The sequence below is a fragment of the Capra hircus genome, chromosome 13 (assembly GCF_001704415.2).
Source record: "Capra hircus breed San Clemente chromosome 13, ASM170441v1, whole genome shotgun sequence".
Classification (NCBI taxonomy): Eukaryota; Metazoa; Chordata; class Mammalia; order Artiodactyla; family Bovidae; genus Capra; species Capra hircus.
In genome coordinates this window covers 1,333,597-1,351,603 of record NC_030820.1, presented here as the reverse complement: position 1 = coordinate 1,351,603, position 18,007 = coordinate 1,333,597, and the positions used below count along the sequence as shown (strand labels likewise).

Genomic DNA, 18,007 nt, shown 5'->3' with positions numbered 1-18,007 from the left:
TACTTGAGCAGCTTTCCTACTCCAGGGGTTTTTTCCAACTTAGGGATCGAACCCACATCTCTCGTGTCTCTTGCATCACAGGTGTATTCTTTACCACCGAACCATCTGAGAAGCCCAATAGAATGTTCATCCTCAGGCAAACTCATTTCCCTTCTCCTTCCACTCACAGCTGGAAGAGAGAGCACGTACTCTTGCTTTTTTAGACACTTTAAAATTTTATATTGGAGTATAGCTGACTAACAATGTTGTGATAGCTTCAGGCCATGGCAGACTGACCCAGCCATACATACACATGTATCTATTCTCCCCCAAATTCCCTTCCTGACCAGGCCACCACATAAGGCTGAGCAGTCCTCCCTGGAGAGCACTTTCTTTTGTGCTAGTCAAAGCATCCATGCTGCGCTCTCACCATAATTTTTTTTTTCTATGAAGAATTAATTTATGTTGCTTCTAAACTAAATAACAATATATGTATTAAACACATTATTGATAATTTAAAAACAAGGGGAATGTTTATACTGGGATGTAAACTGGCTTTTCAAATTGAGAAATATTCATTTATTCATTCCACTCATATTTTCTGAGCACTTATGATGTGCTGGATACTGTGTGATGCTCCAACTAGGAGCTGGCAGACAAGTCCTGTCCAGGTGGAGCTCATTTCACCCACCAGCTCTCTTCTCTTCTCCAAAGGAGGAGAAAGTCTTGGACTAAATGAACAACCATCTTGATCATTTCTGAGGCAGTCTGTCATACCTATGAAATTACACTTTACATTTCCATAGCTAAACAGAATTTGGAGCTGCCTATTTGAATCTAAAGATTTAAAGAATCCTTGAAATTTTATTTTTTACTTGCTGGGTAAAGCAAAAAGTGAAAATGAAAATCTGACTGCAACTCCTAATCAATGTCAATAAGTTGGCCTAATGAATCTATAACATTTAAAATTATTTTTCACTTTTGAAATATACCAAAGTAAATGTCAGTTTCTTAGCTTTCTGGGAAATGTAAATGGGTCAATGTAGCATACTCCCTTGAATGATATTTCTGGTATCCTTTTATAAGGCTATCAACTGGAAATGTTTCAATGCATGAGACAGGGTGCTCAGGGCTGGTGCACTGGGATGACCCAGAGCGATGGGATGGGGAGTGAGGTGGGAGGGGGGTTCAGGGTGGGGAACACATGTACACACATGGCTGATTCATATCAATGTATGCAAAAACCACTACAATATTATAAAGTAATTAGCCTCTAACTAAAATAAATAATTTAAGAAAAAAAGAAAAAGAAAGAAAAAAATCAAGAAATTTGGTAAACGAAACTCTGAATGAAGTTGAGATGTTTTATCACCGTAGATGATGCTTACGTTTTCTATCTTAACTCTTGAGCCTTGTTTCCTCATCAGTAAAATATGGCATCTAAATGATCTCTAAGATTCCTTTCATAAATTATAAAATTATGTTATTCTATCATTATAAATATTTTTTTAGAATACAATGATGATTTTAAAATGTCCTAAAATAATAAAAGTAGATATTTATGGCCATAAAATATTTATTTTAATGATAAAGGGAATTTATTTTATGATAAAAAGTTTCATTAAAAATAATTCATATATAGTCACTTGGTTGTGTCTGACTCTGTGACCCCATGGACTGTAGCCTGCCAGGCTCCTCTGTCTGTGGAATTTTCCAAGCAAGAATACTGGAGCGGGTTGCCATTTTCTACTCCAGGGCTTCTTCCTGATCCAGGGGTTGAACCCACTTCTCTGGCGTCTTCTGCATTATCAAGAGAATTCTCTAACACTGCACTGCCTGCGAAGCCCTTAATATTTCAGTAGTCCACTTGAAAGCTAGACCCAGAAGATCTGCCCATGAAGATAAACAGCACAGCATGTCAGCTCCTTTTTTCCTTAATGCAAAATACATCATTTCAAACATCTCTCACTTACCAGATGGAGTGCAATGAGTCTTGTAATTCCAGAGGGCACAAACTAAATTATCAGACTTGTGGATTCTATTTTGGAATTATCCTTTCAGCAAAATTTCTTCCGTTCTCTAAGCTCCTTTAAGTTGGTACTAGACAGGGCTATTATTTTCTTTGCCTTGGGGATGGGTTCTGTTTACTGACTCTTTTCCCTTCATCTTACCTAAATAGTTATCAATTAACACAAAAAATACACTAAGACATACTGTGCACACACACACACACACACACAACAACAACATTTGCTTATTGCTTTAAACTGAAATCCCTAATCATCATTTTAATAGATATGAGAGTTGAATTCTCTCTGTAGTCTATAGAAGTCCGAGGGAAACTTAACCAGTATTCTTATACAAACTTTTTCTTTTAGAAATAAGGATACAGATACTTGAAATGGTGAAATGATTTAGCTCAAGCTGCATAACTAAAAATAGAAGCCATGTCTTCTCATTGTAAATCTTGTACAAACTGTCCTTTGATAAAGAATGGTGACTATGTTCTAGGCACGGTGTTAAGTTTTCCGTGGATTATTTTATTGACTCTCACATCCAAACTATGAGGGCTATGTGTTGATTTTTGCAAAGAAAAATAGCCCTAATTCTCCACCATTCCCTGCATTCACTTTTTGCAATGACTTGCAGGTCCCGTGAAAGAGATACAGTCTATTTCCCTACCCCTTGTGTCTGGGTGAACCTTCTGACTTGCTTGGAGGAAGACATTATAAGACCTGTCAAAAACTTGCCCCCTTCTGCTGCTCTCAATTAGAATCCTTTCCAACTACCATGCAGACAAGCCCAGGATAGCCTTGCTGGATGATGAGAGATGTGTGTTAGTCACCTGCCCGGACCAGCTGACAGTCAGCCAAACTTCAGGAGCAGAGTCTCTAGGTAACTGGCAAGTGAATCACAGACACATGAATGAGCTCAGCCAAGAGTAGATCCTTCTAGAAAAGTCAAGTTCAAATTGCTACACAAAGAAACATGGGCTAAATAAATAGTTGTTATTTTAAGTTTTGAGGTGTGTATTATGCAACATAGCTAAAGAATATGGACAGGCATACTACTAGAAGGTTTGTCTGTCTTCGCAACTGTGTTCTTAACCATGGTGAGCCTCTGAGGGTAGGGACTACATTTAGGCTGGGGCCTCGGGAATTCCCCCACCAGTATAAGAGCTGTGGTAGGCCTTCAGTAACTTTAGCTTATATGATTACATAAGCATATTTTACACTCTCTAATTTGCCCAACTTCCCAAAATAATCAATTAAAAGACATAGCATAGCCTCTGTAGGTCAAACGAATAAGACAGTCCAGCAGAAAACTAGGCAATGGATATAAACTGTTTGTAGAAAAAAGAAATACAAATGGGCAATACACACATGGAAATATGTTCATTTTTTCATAATTAAATCAATAGAAATGACAATAAATATAATGTCTATATATTTATCCATAGCTATCTATCTATCTGAGCTTCGCAGGTGGCACTAGAGTTAAAGAACCTGCTTGCCAGTGCAGGAGACTTAGAGACTCAGGTTCAATCCCTGAGTTGGGAAGATCCCTTGGAGGAGGGCACGGCAACCCACTCCAGTGTTCTTAGTTCACACGCACTCGCTCAATCAATCTGTCTAACCTAGACAACGTCAGTTCAATGAGTTATGCAATGATGATCAGGAAGACTGACAAATCAGAACACATGTTGACAATTATTTCATTCTTTATTTCACTACTAAAGCCTTTTATTTGTCATTTCTTTTTTGGTAGAGAAAGTAAAGTTTTCAGGAAAGCTAGATCATCTATTCCCCCAGAAAAATGACCTACATCAAAGTCAGAATATTGGAAGAAGACAGATCACACCACCACAACCACAGTAGATGAGTTACTTCCTGACACTGAAGTTACTCCTGGTACACAGAGAACCAGAGACAGCAGAAAATTCAAGATTGGCTTCCAGAAAGGCTGCCGCAGCAAATAATGCTGATAGAAATCATCAGAAAAGAAGATGCTGAGCTCCCTCAGTCACAGGACATCAATATTCTTATCTTCACTGGACAGATGAGAAAACAGAAGCCCTCGGTGGGGGACTGGTGGCCAGAAATGATGACATTTGACCCCACACCCTCACTCATCATCGCTTACATCTTGATGGGCCATTCCCTTAGCAGCTGGTCAGTATCTACCCAGGGCTTTCACTGTGAAACATAACCCTCATTCCCCAGAGTTGACAGGGAACTGGAGCACTCAGTGAACACTCAGCAGGTGCTACTGTGGGTTTGAGGCCCAAGACTGCTTGCCGATGGGACGGACAGGAGGGTATATGAGAATAATCCCCACCAGGAGATCCACGTGAAGGAAGGAGAAATGCATGGCTTGGAACACGTGGGAAACAGAGTATGAGAAAGTGGAGGAAAGGTGCGGAGGAAAGCGCACTAAGCCTCTGCAGAGGGTAAAGAGAAGGGTGCTGTGAGAGGGGATGCCCCTGAGAGGGAGAGAGAGGATGGAAGACGGAACAGTGGGTCTAACCCTGTGGCAACTGAGAAGCGACCCTGTGGATGTCACCGTAAAACCTCTTCTCCTTGAGCTGTGGGTATTGTGCCTTGAATGTGATGCTGGGGCTGATTCTGAGAGTAATCAAGAACCCTCAGAGGGACCCCCTAAGAATTTCTCTTACCAAACTCATATTTAAAATTAAGACCTTTTCCTAATGGTATCAGGGTCAGCCTATGGCAGCTGATGAAAAACAGGTAAGTTAGAGCAGATTCCCCAAACATAAGAGTTCTTTCCTGAACACAGAGCCTTCACTGGGCTCCACAAACCCCCAAGATAGTTATGAAAATTTTTCAGGGGGTGCAAATACTTGCTTGGGGTCAGGGAACTGACATCTTTATTTTCACTTACGCCCAACTGAAAGTGCTTCTATCATGAACACAGGCAGGAAATCACAGAGGGGATTTCCATAGGATCTGTCCCTTTTATAACTAAGAGATAACTATTCCGCTTGATGGTCAAGGTGTGAGGAGTACAGACATATTTTCTATCTCAGCCAAGAACATTATGCTTATTCAAAAACACATTTTGAGCAAAGGCTCTAAAACCTGTTTCTGTAACTTTAATGTATAGCAAGTCATCTGGGCTTCTTATCAAAATGCAAATTGTGATTTAGCAGGCCTGGGGTGGGACCTGAGACTCTGCATGTCTAACAGGCTGGCTTCAGGTGATTTGGGGATCTCACTGTGAGTAATTAGGCTACAGAGCTGTTTGCACATAGGATTTTAAGGCTAATGATTCCTATTTGGACAGTAGAATAAGTCCTTTGAAGCTACAGAGTGTATCAAGCTTGGTGTGCCTCCTATGAAAACATGAACAGTCACCTCAGAATATTCTTTTGGTTTTTATCAATTTTTACGGTTAGGCAAACTGTCCTCACACCTGTGTCTCTGTATCAGTTTGCTGATATCTCTGTGGCGTCACTTCTCACGTGGTGTCATGACTGGAGCACACGTTCCCTGCGTGTGTGCTGATCACGTCTTTCTCATCTGTATCTCCAGCGTCTATCAGAGGGTTTGGCAGATATTAAGTTGTAATGAATATTTGGCAGGGAGTTTATAGATGTGGTTTCTTTCTCAATCCTTGAACTGTGGGTTTACATTTGCATTTAATTCCCAAAGCAATTTTAGGAGATCAAATATCTTCTGCTTAATTTTCCTCATCACCCAAATACTCCTTTTTACCTGCGGCCTTCTTGCTGTTTAATTACACTTCCATTAGTCTCATTTAGCCTAAAAGGACATTTTTAATTCAGAACCATAACCAAAGATAGAATTGACACTTCCAGGTATCTTTCAATCAAAATACTTCCTGGTAGAACAATTTCTAGTTACCACAAGTGGGGTTAATACAAAGTTCTAATCCACATGTCAGCTAAGGACATGTCATATAAATGGAGGATGCTCTGAAATGGCTTTAAAATAAACTCTGTGTTGCTCTAAATCCTAGATGTTTGGATCTTAGCCTTCTTAAAAAGGGCCCACACAAGTGTGTTCAAAGGCACTGGGGCATTCTCTAACCCCAGATCCACAATCACAGTGGTGAATGAGGCAGCATTTCAAGTAGGTTCCATACATTTGGCCTGAAAGGTCAGATTGGCCTGGACACATGCATTTGCTTCTCTGAAAACCCTTTAAAGCTTTCACTATGGACTCACTCGTTCCTTCCTGGGGAGAAGGAGGCAGAAGCACGTGCTCTGGGATTGTCACCTGCACTGGGAGTCTCACCAGCTCTCCTGCTCCAGTGGCCCTTCCGGTGGCTTTTCCCTCCTATAAGTTCAGCTTGGTCTTCTACAGCTCCTGCCAACCTTCTCCTTCAGGGGAAAGTCTGTCCAGCAGCTTTTTATGCTCCATCTGATGGTATCTGATGTGGTGTCAACACTCACGTAAAATTACCCCTGGGACTTTGAGCTTGTGTAGCTGTTTCTTGGGATTTCTGCACCTCATTTCTGAAACTCAAGTCTCCTTATCCCCAGGAGGCCTTTCTGGAATGTTTGGGTTTCTGTTTCTACTCACACCCCTAATTTTTATTTTAGGAATCTGCTATGAATCCTGGGATTCCCTCTTATTCCATCATATCTCTTCTGAATAGCCATGTTTCGTTTCTTGGGAAAAGGATCCTGCTGTGGACTGGTGCTCTGAGGAAACTCCAAATGATTACGCCTGCATTGCTTAGTCTTTGTGGTTCAAAAACTAACTACTTTAGTTCATCACAGAAACTTGGGAAAGTCACTACATTTCTCTTAAGTTTTTAAACTGCAAAATGGGCTGACAATAGTGCCAACTGGTAGTGTTCTGAAGATTAAATTGGATACTTTCTGTAAATGATTTAGCACAGCGTATGGTCCCATGGGGAGTGTTCAATACACAGTTGCTACTTTAATTTTTATGATTGTTATTATTTCTGGAGTCCTAGATATGGGGGACTGAGAAGAACAATGGTAGTAGACTGTAGCTCCCAAAGCCATTCTCTCCTGTTAAAATTCAGTTGTACTTTCTCAGGTCCGGCAAGGCAATCTCTAGCTTACAGGAAACCTGACTTCCACCCAACCATAATTTCACTGCTTGATCTTATTTCAATAGTTCAAAGATAAGGCAGCCCCTCAGCAGCATGTGGAGCTTTTAAAAATAAATCCTTGAGCCCAATGTTTAGGTTTAGAGCAGTGGGTCTCAAAAGGGGGGCCTGGGACCAGAAGCGTCAGAATTGCCAGCCCCACACTAGGCTTGCTGAATTGACAGTTCAGCATAGGGTCCAACAATCTGTGAGTTAACCACCCTCCAGGTGATTCTGATGCCTGCTCAGGTTGACACTAGCTGACCAAGTGGAGTCTGATTTTTGACAAGCTCCTCTTGTGATTTTGACCTCCTCTTTCACATACTAGCATTGCAAGCTAGACTAGTAATAGAACAAGAGCATTACCTTGAATCATCTAAGACACAGTCATGACTAAACTATTCACTGTTTACCACCTACCAGCAGAGAAAGCTTCAGAATTCTCTTACATGGAGAGGCCTCCAGCAATGAAATGAACAAAACATATAAACGCCTCTTAGAATCCATTTACCCTAGGTACACTAATTTTTATTACACTTACTCATTTGTTTTGTTTTTGGCATGAACTTATTTTCAAGGCTACTTTATTACTTGATTCATTTAATTTATCTGTCACCAAACATTTATCATGTCCCTATTATGTGTCAAGCCATCAACAACAATGAAATGCAAGCTGGTGCAGTAACTATGGAAAACTTTCTGGCGGTCGCTCAAAAAAGTAAAAGGGGACTTGCCGTGTGATCCAGCAATACCACTCCTGGGCATATATCTGGACGAAGTCATAATTCAAAAAAATACATGCACCCGTGTGTTCACAGCAGTGGCTACTGGCTAATGGGGCTTCTCAGATGGCATGGTGGTAAAGAATCTGCCTGCCAATGCAGGAGACACAAGAGACGTGGGTTCAATCCCTGAGTCAGGAAGACCCCGGGGAGTAGGAAATCCAATATTCTTGCCTGGAAAATTCCATGGGCAGAGGAGTCTGATGGGCTATACTCCAGGGGGTGGCAAAGGGTTGGACGTGACTGAGCACAGCACAGCAGCAGCACATTGGCTACTGACAACAGCCAAGACAGGGATGCGACCTAAGTGCCCATCTGCAGATGAATGGATAAAGAGGATGTGGTACACGTATGCGACGAAGTGCTACTCAGCCATAGCGGAGCGAACTAACGCCATGCGCAGCAAAATGGATCGGCTTAGAGATTATCATACTAAACGAAGGTAAGTCAGAGAGAGACAAATACTGTGTGATTCCACATGGTATCACTTACATATGGAATCTAGAATACGACACAAATGCACCTGTCTAGGAAACAGACTCACAGACACAGAGAACAGACCTGTGTTTGCCAAGAAGAGGTGGGAGAGGGACAGATTGTGAGTTTAGGATTAGTAGATTCAAAGTATTATGTAGAGGACGGAGAAGCAACAAAGTACTACTGTATAGCACAGGAAACTATATTTCTCCAAAGACATACAGATGGCAAACAAACACATGAAAGGATGCTCAACATCACTCATTATCAGAGAAATGCAAATCAAGACCACAATGAGGTACCAACGAATGGCTGCGATCCAAAAGTCTACAAGCAATAAATGCTGGAGAGGGTGTGGAGAAAAGGGAACCCTCTTATACTGTTGGTGGGAATGCAAACTAGTACAGCCACTAGGGAGAACAGTGTGGAGATTCCTTCAAAAACTGGAAATCGAACTGCCTCATGACCCAGCAATCCCATTGCTGGGCATACACACTGAGGAAACCAGAATTGAAAGAAACATGTGTACCCCAATATTCATCGCAGCACTGTTTATAATAGCCAGGACATGGAAGCAACCTAGATGTCCCTCAGCAGATGAATGGATAAGAAAGCTGTGATACATATATACAATGGAGTATTACTCAGCCATTAAAAAGAATACATTTGAATCAGTTCTGAGGTGGATGAAACTGGAGCCTATTATACAGAGTGAAGTAAGCCAGAAAGAAAAACATCAATACAGTATACTAACGCATATATATGAAATTTAGAAAGATGGTGACAATAACCCTGTATGCGAGACAGCAAAAGAGACACAGATGTATAGAACAGTCTTTTGGACTCTGTGGGAGAAGGAGAGGTGGGATGATTTAGGAGACTGGCATTGAAACATGTATAATATCATATAAGAAACAAATCGCCAGTCCAGGTTTGATGCAGGATGCAGGATACAGGATGCTTGGGGCTGGTGCGCTGGGATGACCCAGAGAGATGGTATGGGGAGGGAGGTAGGAGGGGAGTTCAGGATTGGGAACATGTGTACACCCGTGGCAGATTCATGTTGATGTATGGCAAAACCAATAAAGTATTGTAAAGTAAAATAAAGTAAAATTTTAAAAAGATTCTCAAAAAATAATAAACTCTCCAATATAGGTAATTATAATAAAAACAAATGTACTAAATTCAAAAAAAAAATCTGGTGATAGGCTATAATGGAAAAGAATTTTTAAAACATGTATGTATATATATAATTGATGTTTTTGAACTGTGGTGTTGGAGAAGACTCATGAGAGTCCCATGGACTGCAAGGAGATAAAACCATTCAATTCTAAAGGAAGAATATTTAGTCCTGAATATTCACTGGAAGGACTGATGCTGAAGTTCCAATACTTCTGCCACCTGATGTGCAGAACTGGCTCATTTGAAAAGACCCTGATGCTGGGAAAGATTGAAGGTAGCAGGAGAAGGAGATGACAGAGGATGAGATGGTTGGATGGCATCACTGACTTGATGGACATGAGTTTGAGCAAGCTCTGCGAGTTGGTGATGGACAGGGAAGCCTGGCATGCTGCAGTCCATGGGGTCGCAAAGAGTCAAACACGACTAGGCAACTGTACTGAACTGAACTGATATATAATGGAATCACTTTGCTGTACAGCAGAAATTAATACAACATCGTAAATCAACTATATTTCAATAAAGGGCTTCCCTGGTGGCTCAGATGGTAAAGAATCTGTTCACAATGCTGGAGACCCAGATTCCATCCCTGGATTGAGAAGATCCCCTGGAGAAGGGAATGACAACCCACTCCACTGTTCTTGTCCATTATTCCATGGACACAGGAGCCCAGCAGGCTAGAGTCCTCGGGGTTGCAAAGAGTCGGACATGACCGAGCAACTAACACTTTCACTTTCATTAAAAAAAAGAAAAAAATGGACTGTCACAATTACTGAGAAAATGTTTGGACAAAACTGATCATTTATGGAAATGATGGCATTTCCTTTTATAGGGAGCCTCAGAAACTGAGTGGACAACATTCCATACTGGCCACTTAAATATTGTCTTTTAGATTCTAAATCTAGGCAAGTGGATTGTATAAACTTTTCTGCTCTTTTTATACCACTGCAAAACTACACTACTGCATAAAAAGTGAACCTTTATTTGCAGTATGTTCTTAATTTTCTTGAATATAAGTGTTTTCCAATTCCTTGTAAGATTTTAAAAATATCCCCCCAAATGATTATAGCCAAAAAATGAATTAGTGAAAATAAAAATAAAGGATAGCCTCACTGGAGAACAGAGAAGAGTTCAGAAAAGATGTTAGAATAATGGAATTTGCAAAATATTAGTATAGTAGATGCTATTTGCCTCATGTAATTTCCATTTCTAAGAAATGATGACTTTGTTGCTTTTTAAAATCTAGCTCCTAAGTTTTGATTATGCTTTCATGTCAAGCATGTGTTAAGTCACATGTCACAATATGGATATGAGAAATGCATCTTACCTCTCTCCATAACCTGGTAACAAAATAAGATTACTCAATAAGGAAGCAAAATGAAAGTGCCAGCCAAACTTGCTGCTGCCTCCTGTTAACATTATCCAAGAGAATCAAACATGTATTCCTATGGCCAATCCACATATGGCGAAAACCATCACAATATTGTAAAGTAATTATCCCTCCAATTAAATAAATTAATTTTAACAATATTCTTTATAGAAAAAAAGTTTTGGGTATAGACACATCAATCACATTTTTCAGGCTTACCAGTTTAATGTGTTCTCGCTTCTGGTATTTTTCGCTATAATACTGCTCTTGTCGAAGATTAAGCAGCTGCTGCTGCTGTTTGTCCTTCAGATCTACTAACTTTTGGGTCATTTCGGCATCCAGGGCAGCAAGGTCTTGTTCAATTGTTGATGAGACGTGGTCAGGGCTACTGGGTTCTGATCTGCAGAGACAAAGAAATCGGCTCACAAAATGTGCAGTTCAGAGCAAGGTAGAGAGAGGGCTGCTCAGCAAAGTCCTTCCTAGAGAGAGGAATGTGTTTGGAAATAAATAGTCAATAAACCACTTGAGACAGAGGCTGATACCCCAAGGACAAGGTTAGCAACAGAGGGTCTCCAAACACGGAAAGTAGATGAAATCTGGGTTGTTCTACAAAGAGGTAGGGGCCGAAAAGTAAAGCCAGGTAGCTAGGTTTCCTCATGGTGGTGCTGAAGAGGATAAGCCTCTTTGGGAAAGACAATGTCTAATAAGGACTTTTTGAGGCTTTTGTTTTTTTTTAACATAGAATGTATAACGCAATTCCCAGCTACATCTCTTGTATGCATTTCCTATACATTTCTCCCATACAGCATTGATAATGCTGTAGGGGAAGTTAAAAAGGTGCTGAATTTTGCTTCCAGATGATGCAGATTGACAACAGAAAGCATACACAGACGGCACGGCAACACTCCCACCTGACATGTTCTGTTTCTTGACATCTTTTAATAGCAAAGATTTGTCATTAACATAGTTTTCTCTGGGAGCTGAACCAACTTCATTGATATCTCCACCCAAATGTCACTTGGGTTCCAAGAGAAAGGAGGATGAATTGAGTTCATTATAATATATTTGTCAAGAGCTCACTCTGTGCAAGGGGAGTTCCTTTGAGTTATTCATAGAGAATTACACAGATATTTAGAAGTTTAGGACTAATGTTGAAACAAAACAAAGCAATTCTCACTAACTTATTATTGTGCTAAAGTATATAGTGTGGTTCCTTCAAATTTTGTGCTCTTACTTCTTTAGGTCAAATAGAAAGAGAGGCAGTGTTGGAAACAGTACGAGGAGCAGGTCTGTTCTTTTAATTTACATAGAAACCTCTGCAGGAAGAACCACCCAGAACATCAGATTCTGTCTCTGTGCTTTCACTTGTGACCAAGTGGAAGAGGTTTCTTGGATCAGCTGGTACTGATTCCTCTTGCTTTCTCTTTGAATTAGGCCAACACAATAGTGCCATATGGAGAAGCAGTTGGTAGAAGCTAGTGTTAAGATCCTAATTTGTCAAATAAAGCACTCAGAATTCCCTCAAAGATCTAAACATTGGCATCGCATGGCAGGATTGAAGTGGCCCTCTAGTCTGCACGAATATAAGTCTATTTATCAGCATCAGAGTGTTGCTGGGGCGACCTCTGTGTTGGCACGAACGTGAGATATATTTGTCATCTTCTGTAGCAGGAAATTGGTGCAGCCAGAAGAGAAAGGTGATGCTTGAATGAGGGACAGCCACCACAGCAGAGGCACCAGGGTTACATTTCGTGACCACCTAGCAGGTAACAGGGATGCTCTGCTTGGCTTCTGGCTTTCACGATAAGCCAACTAGAAGGCACAACCACCTCCAGTTTGTATCTGAGGAAACAGGTTCAGTGAGGCAGTTTTTCTGAGGACACGGTATGAGGGAGCGGCAGTGCTGCTTCCCATAGGACAGCCATCTGGAAACTGCAGTCTATGCTCTGGGAACAACACAGTGCCCGGTGGAAACTGTCTTTGAATGATCTGCTCTTTGCATTAGGTGGAAGCTCAGTTGAGATGATGGGTATTTGAATAAGAAACTAATCTAATATAATATTGCACACATGAAACTTACAAACCAATGTTACCTCAGTAAAAAATAAATCTGAAATGTAGTTATTAATTCATTTAGAAAGAACAATCCCATTACATACTCAGTTCAGTTCAGTTCAGTCGCTCAGTCGTGTCTGACTCTTTGTGACCCCACGAATCGCAGCACGCCAGGCCTCCCTGCCCATCACCAACTCCTGGAGTTCACTCAAACTCATGTCCATCAAGTCAGTGATGCCATCCAGCCATCTCATCCTCTGTCATCCCCTTCTCCTCCTGCCCCCAATCCCTCCCAGCATCAGAGTTTTTCCAATGAGCCCACTCTTCGCATGAGGTGGCCAAAGTACTGGAGTTTCAGCTTTAGCATCAGTCCTTCCAAAGAAATCCCAGGGCTGGTCTCCTTCAGAATGGACTGGTTGGATTTCCCTGCAGTCCAAGGGACTCTCAAGAGTCTTCTCCAACACCACAGTTCAAAAGCATCAATTCTTCGGCTCTCAGCCTTTTTCACAGTCCAACTCTCACACCCATACATGACCACTGGAAAAACCATAGCCTTGACTAAATGGACCTTTGTTGGCAAAGTAATGTCTCTGCTTTTGAATATGCTATCTAGGTTGGTCATAACTTTTCTTCCAAGGAGCAAGCGTCTTTTAATTTCATGGCTGCAGTCACCATCTGCAGTGATTTTGGAGCCCCCCAAAATAAAGTCTGACACTGTTTCCACTGTTTTCCCATCTATTTGCCATGAAGTGATGGGACCAGATGCCATGATCTTCGTTTTCTAAATGTTGAGCTTTAAGCCAACTTTTTCACCCTCCTCTTTCACTTTCATCAAGAGGCTTTTTAGTTCCTCTTCACTTTCTGCCATAATGGTGGTATCATCTGCATATCTGAGGTTATTGATATTTCTCCTGGCAATCTTGATTCCAGTTTGTGCTTCTTCCAGCCCAGCATTTCTCATGATGTACTCTGCATATAAATTTAAAAGAGCAGGGTGACAATATACAGCCTTCATGTACTCCTTTTCCTATTTGGAACCAGTCTGTTGTTCCATGTCCACTTCTAACTGTTGCTTCCTGACCTGCATGTAGGTTTCTCAAGAGGCAGGTCAGGTGGTCTAGTATTCCCATCTCTTTCAGAATTTTCCACAGTTGATTGTGATCCACACAGTCAAAGGCTTTGGTATAGTCAATAAAGCAGAAATAGATGTTTTTCTGGAACTCTCTTGCTTTTTCCATGATCCAGCGGATGTTGGCAATTTGATCTCTGGTTCCTCTACCTTTTCTAAAAGCAGCTTGAACATTTGGAAGTTCACGGTTCATGTACTGCTGAAGTCTGGCTTGGAGAATTTTGAGCATTACTTTACTAGTGTGTGAGATGAGTGCAATCGTGCGGTAGTTTGAGCACCTTTTGGCATTGCCTTTCTTTGGGACTGGAATGAAACTGACCTTTTCCAGTCCTGTGGCCACTGCTGAGTTTTCCAAATTTGCTGGCATATTGAGTGCAGCACTTTCACAGCATCATCTTTCAGATTTCAAAATACCTCAACTGGAATTCTATCACCTCCACTAGCTTTGTTTGTAGTGATGGTTTCTAAGCCCCACTTGACTTCACATTCCAGAATGTCTGGCTCTAGGTGAATGATCATACCATTGTGATTATCTTAGTCGTGAAGATCTTTTTGGTACAGTTCTTCTGTGTATTCTTGCCACCTCTTCTTAATATCTTCTGCTTCTGTGAAGTCCATACCATTTCTGTCCTTTATCGAGCCCATCTTTGCATGAAATGTTCCCTTGGTATCTCTAATTTTCTTGAAGAGATCTCTAGTCTTTCCCATTCTGTTGTTTTCCTCTATTTCTTTGCATTGATCGCTGAGGAAGGCTTTCTTATCTCTTCTTGCTATCCTTTGGAACTCTGCATTCAGATGCTTATATCTTTCCCTGAGCTTCCCTGATGGCTCAGATGGTAAAGAGTTGCCTGTACTGTGGGAGACCTGGGTTCAACCCCTGGGTTGCAGAGATGCCCTGGAGGAGGGCATGGCAAGCCACTCCAGTGTTTTTGCCTGGAAAGTCCGCATGGACAGAGAAGCCTGGTGGGGTCGCAAAGAGTCGGACACGACTGAGTGACTCAGCACAGCACACACACACATTAATATATTTTGTGAAAATAACTATACTTTCTAAACACAAAGTCAGTGGGATTTTATGGACATTATGTCCATTTATTACTCTGAGGTGTTCTCAGGATTTTCGCATGTATCATAGGGAGATGGACAAACATAATCAGATCTCAGTGGCTTTGCCTCTTGGAAAAAAAGTTTCTCCTGATGTATTTTCTGATGCTTGATGCTTAAGAATTTTTGTTTGTTTGTTGAAAGAAAGTATAGAAAAATAACCAAGGGATGATGTTTCTGCATCATCCTCAAAAACAAGGTTGAAGACATTATTCCCTGTTGCCTAATGTTGCCTGCATATGATCCAAGTGATGCATTGAATCTTTTTCTTTGTGATTTATTAGTGATACCAAGAAAATGTTTCTTCCTCTTAGAAAAGAAAGCCAGTTTCGTTTAACCAGATAAGGAGAATTATCTAACCCACATTTCCTTTTCTCAGAAGCTAAGAGCTAACGTCGGGGTTCAAGGACAGAAATTACATTAAAAGGTTAGTGCTGTCCAGTTGAAATATAATATGGGCCATGTATTTGATTTTTTTTGACATAGCTATCTTAAGAAGAAAAAAGAAATGGGTAAAATAGAGTTTAATAATGTATTTTGCATAGCTTGATCACTTCAGTATAGAATTAAAGTAAAATCAATATATGCTAATTTAAAACATGAGTTTCTTAGTGAAGTCTTTGAACTCTGGTGTGTATCTTGCCCTTGAAAACCACTTTAATTGCAGTGCGTCACTGTTTGCGGCTATCGACTCACGCACTTGGCAGCAGGTCTGGCAGCTGGTAGACAGGCTGTGTGCATGCGCATGTGTGTACTTTCTGGGTTGTTCTCCTACTTTTATAGGATTTGCTTTTTTATGTCTTCTATGATAAGTTACTTCAGTATTCTATTGGAAGTTTGCATGATATGACTTATAAGTAAATAAATATAAGAATAAACAAATGACTAAATATTTAGCACTAATATAGACATTCAGGAGAAGTTTTAGGCCAAGCTTTGCCTGAACTGTTTGTAACTGTGGGTAAATGTTAAGCCTTTAGTTTTCAGATTCCTCCTTGAAGAATTGACAGCAGTTCACCTAGATGGCTTCTAAGGCTGCTCCAGGCCTAAAAAAGGGATGATTTTTCAGATTTTTAAAACCCATGTACTAGATCTCGATTGTTTTAAAGTTAAGCACATGTTAAAGCATATGTCACAAGATGCATCTGGAAAAGGCCTCTTACCTCGCTCTAACTTGGCAACGGGATTGGAATATGGAGTAAGGAAGTAAAAGGAAGGAATGGTACAGCCTTCCTGACTCAGTTTTCATGCTCTCATATTTTCCCACATTACCATCTTAGGCACGCTGGGGTGATAACTGAATAGGTCATGTTCATTGCTATGCCCCCATTGGTTGAATGAATATGTGAGAGATGCTTCTCCCCAGAACTATCTGAGTACCTGGAACTGTGGGGCTTAGGCCCTGAAAAGGCATTATCTGGACAGAGGTTTGTGGGTTGCAGATAGGGCAGCAAAGGGTAGTAGAGATTCTCTTTTCAATAAGACCAGTTGCCTCTTCAGTGAGGTTCTGGACCACAGCAAAATGTCATATCCCCCAGGCTGCAAGTTGCATGCTCACTTGCTTCAGTCATGTTCAAATCTTAGCAACCCCATGGACCATATGTAACCCATCAGGTTCCTCTGTCCATGGGATTTTCCCAGCAAGAATACTGAAATGGGTTGTCATGCTCTCCTCCAGGGGGTCTTGCCGACCCAGGGATCGACCTTGTGTCTCCTGCATTGTATATCAGCTGCAGTATGGCTAGTCAACCAGCTGGTCTTGGGCCTACAGGCTAGAACTCAAGGGCAGTACTTCCTGTGAATCTAGTCTCAAAATCTGGTCAAATAAAGAAATTCACAAGCAAAAGCAAACTGAGGGGACACCAGAGCCGTAGAGAGAGGAGGGGGTTGGGTGGCTCTCCTTCTTGCAGCGGTATAGATGCAAAACATGGTACGAAACACTGAAAATCATCAGCTATATTTCAATTTAAAAAGTCAAGTAAAGACCACAATACGACAATTTGCAAAGGAAGAAAAATAAATTGACAATAAATATGCCAAAAATTCAACTTAACAAAGAAGTGCAGATGAAGATACTAAAAGCATCAATTTTTCCTCGATCGGTTTGCACTTTCATATCTTGCTGATAGCTACAAACTGAAACAGAAAAGTCTTTAAATTGATCTAGGGATCTCATTTCTAGAATTTTAAGAAAATAATTAAGAATATGTGAAAGATTTATCCATACATATTTATCACTACATTTCTTGCAACAGCAAATAATAAAAAATAACCCTTATGTTCAACAATAGAAAATCATTTAGATAAATTGTAGTTTGTCCATTAAAAAAAACACTGAAAATCCACGCAAATGACTTTCTTCCTTTATACTATAAAACACAGAAAAAATACCCATTCAACTTACTTTTTCTTATTGTCCTTTTTGGCTGTCTTTTCCAGAGCTGCTCTCCTTCTCAAGTAGTCGTTCTGGATTTCATTGTATTTTGTAGTGTGCTCTTTGATGAGGTCGGTGGTTTTCTTGTGGTGTCTCTTAACCAGGTCTTTCATTTCCTTGTAGTGCTTCTTTTGAAGTTTCACAAACGACTTCTGCTGCTTTAGCTCTTCAATCGTCTGCGCTTCTACTTCTGCAACAAATGGATATGAGAGCTGAGAAGGCTGGGAGGGCTGGGTGGGCAGAGCCGCGGCTGCTGAGCAGTTATCTGTCTGACCCTGGCCCACCGGCTGCAGGACAGGGCTTGGAGGTTGGACGGTGCTCCCGGGTGCTGGCTATTGCTTGCTAACTTTGTGACTATGTTACCAAATTTCTCAGACTCAGTTTCTTTACTGGTA

The 18,007-nt window shown here is 40.9% G+C and overlaps 1 protein-coding gene across 2 annotated transcripts in view; it reads right to left on the bottom strand.

The window, feature by feature from the left end:
• Positions 1–18,007, bottom strand: part of PLCB1 (phospholipase C beta 1) — an 863,926-nt gene that overhangs the window by 115,322 nt on the left and 730,597 nt on the right. For both annotated transcript variants that reach the window (XM_018056908.1, XM_018056909.1), the window contains exons 26-27: positions 17,583–17,802; positions 11,110–11,290 (exon numbers count right to left, since the gene is read on the bottom strand). In XM_018056908.1, the coding sequence (XP_017912397.1) occupies positions 11,110–11,290; positions 17,583–17,802 (401 nt within the window). The remainder of the gene's footprint in view (positions 1–11,109; positions 11,291–17,582; positions 17,803–18,007) is intronic.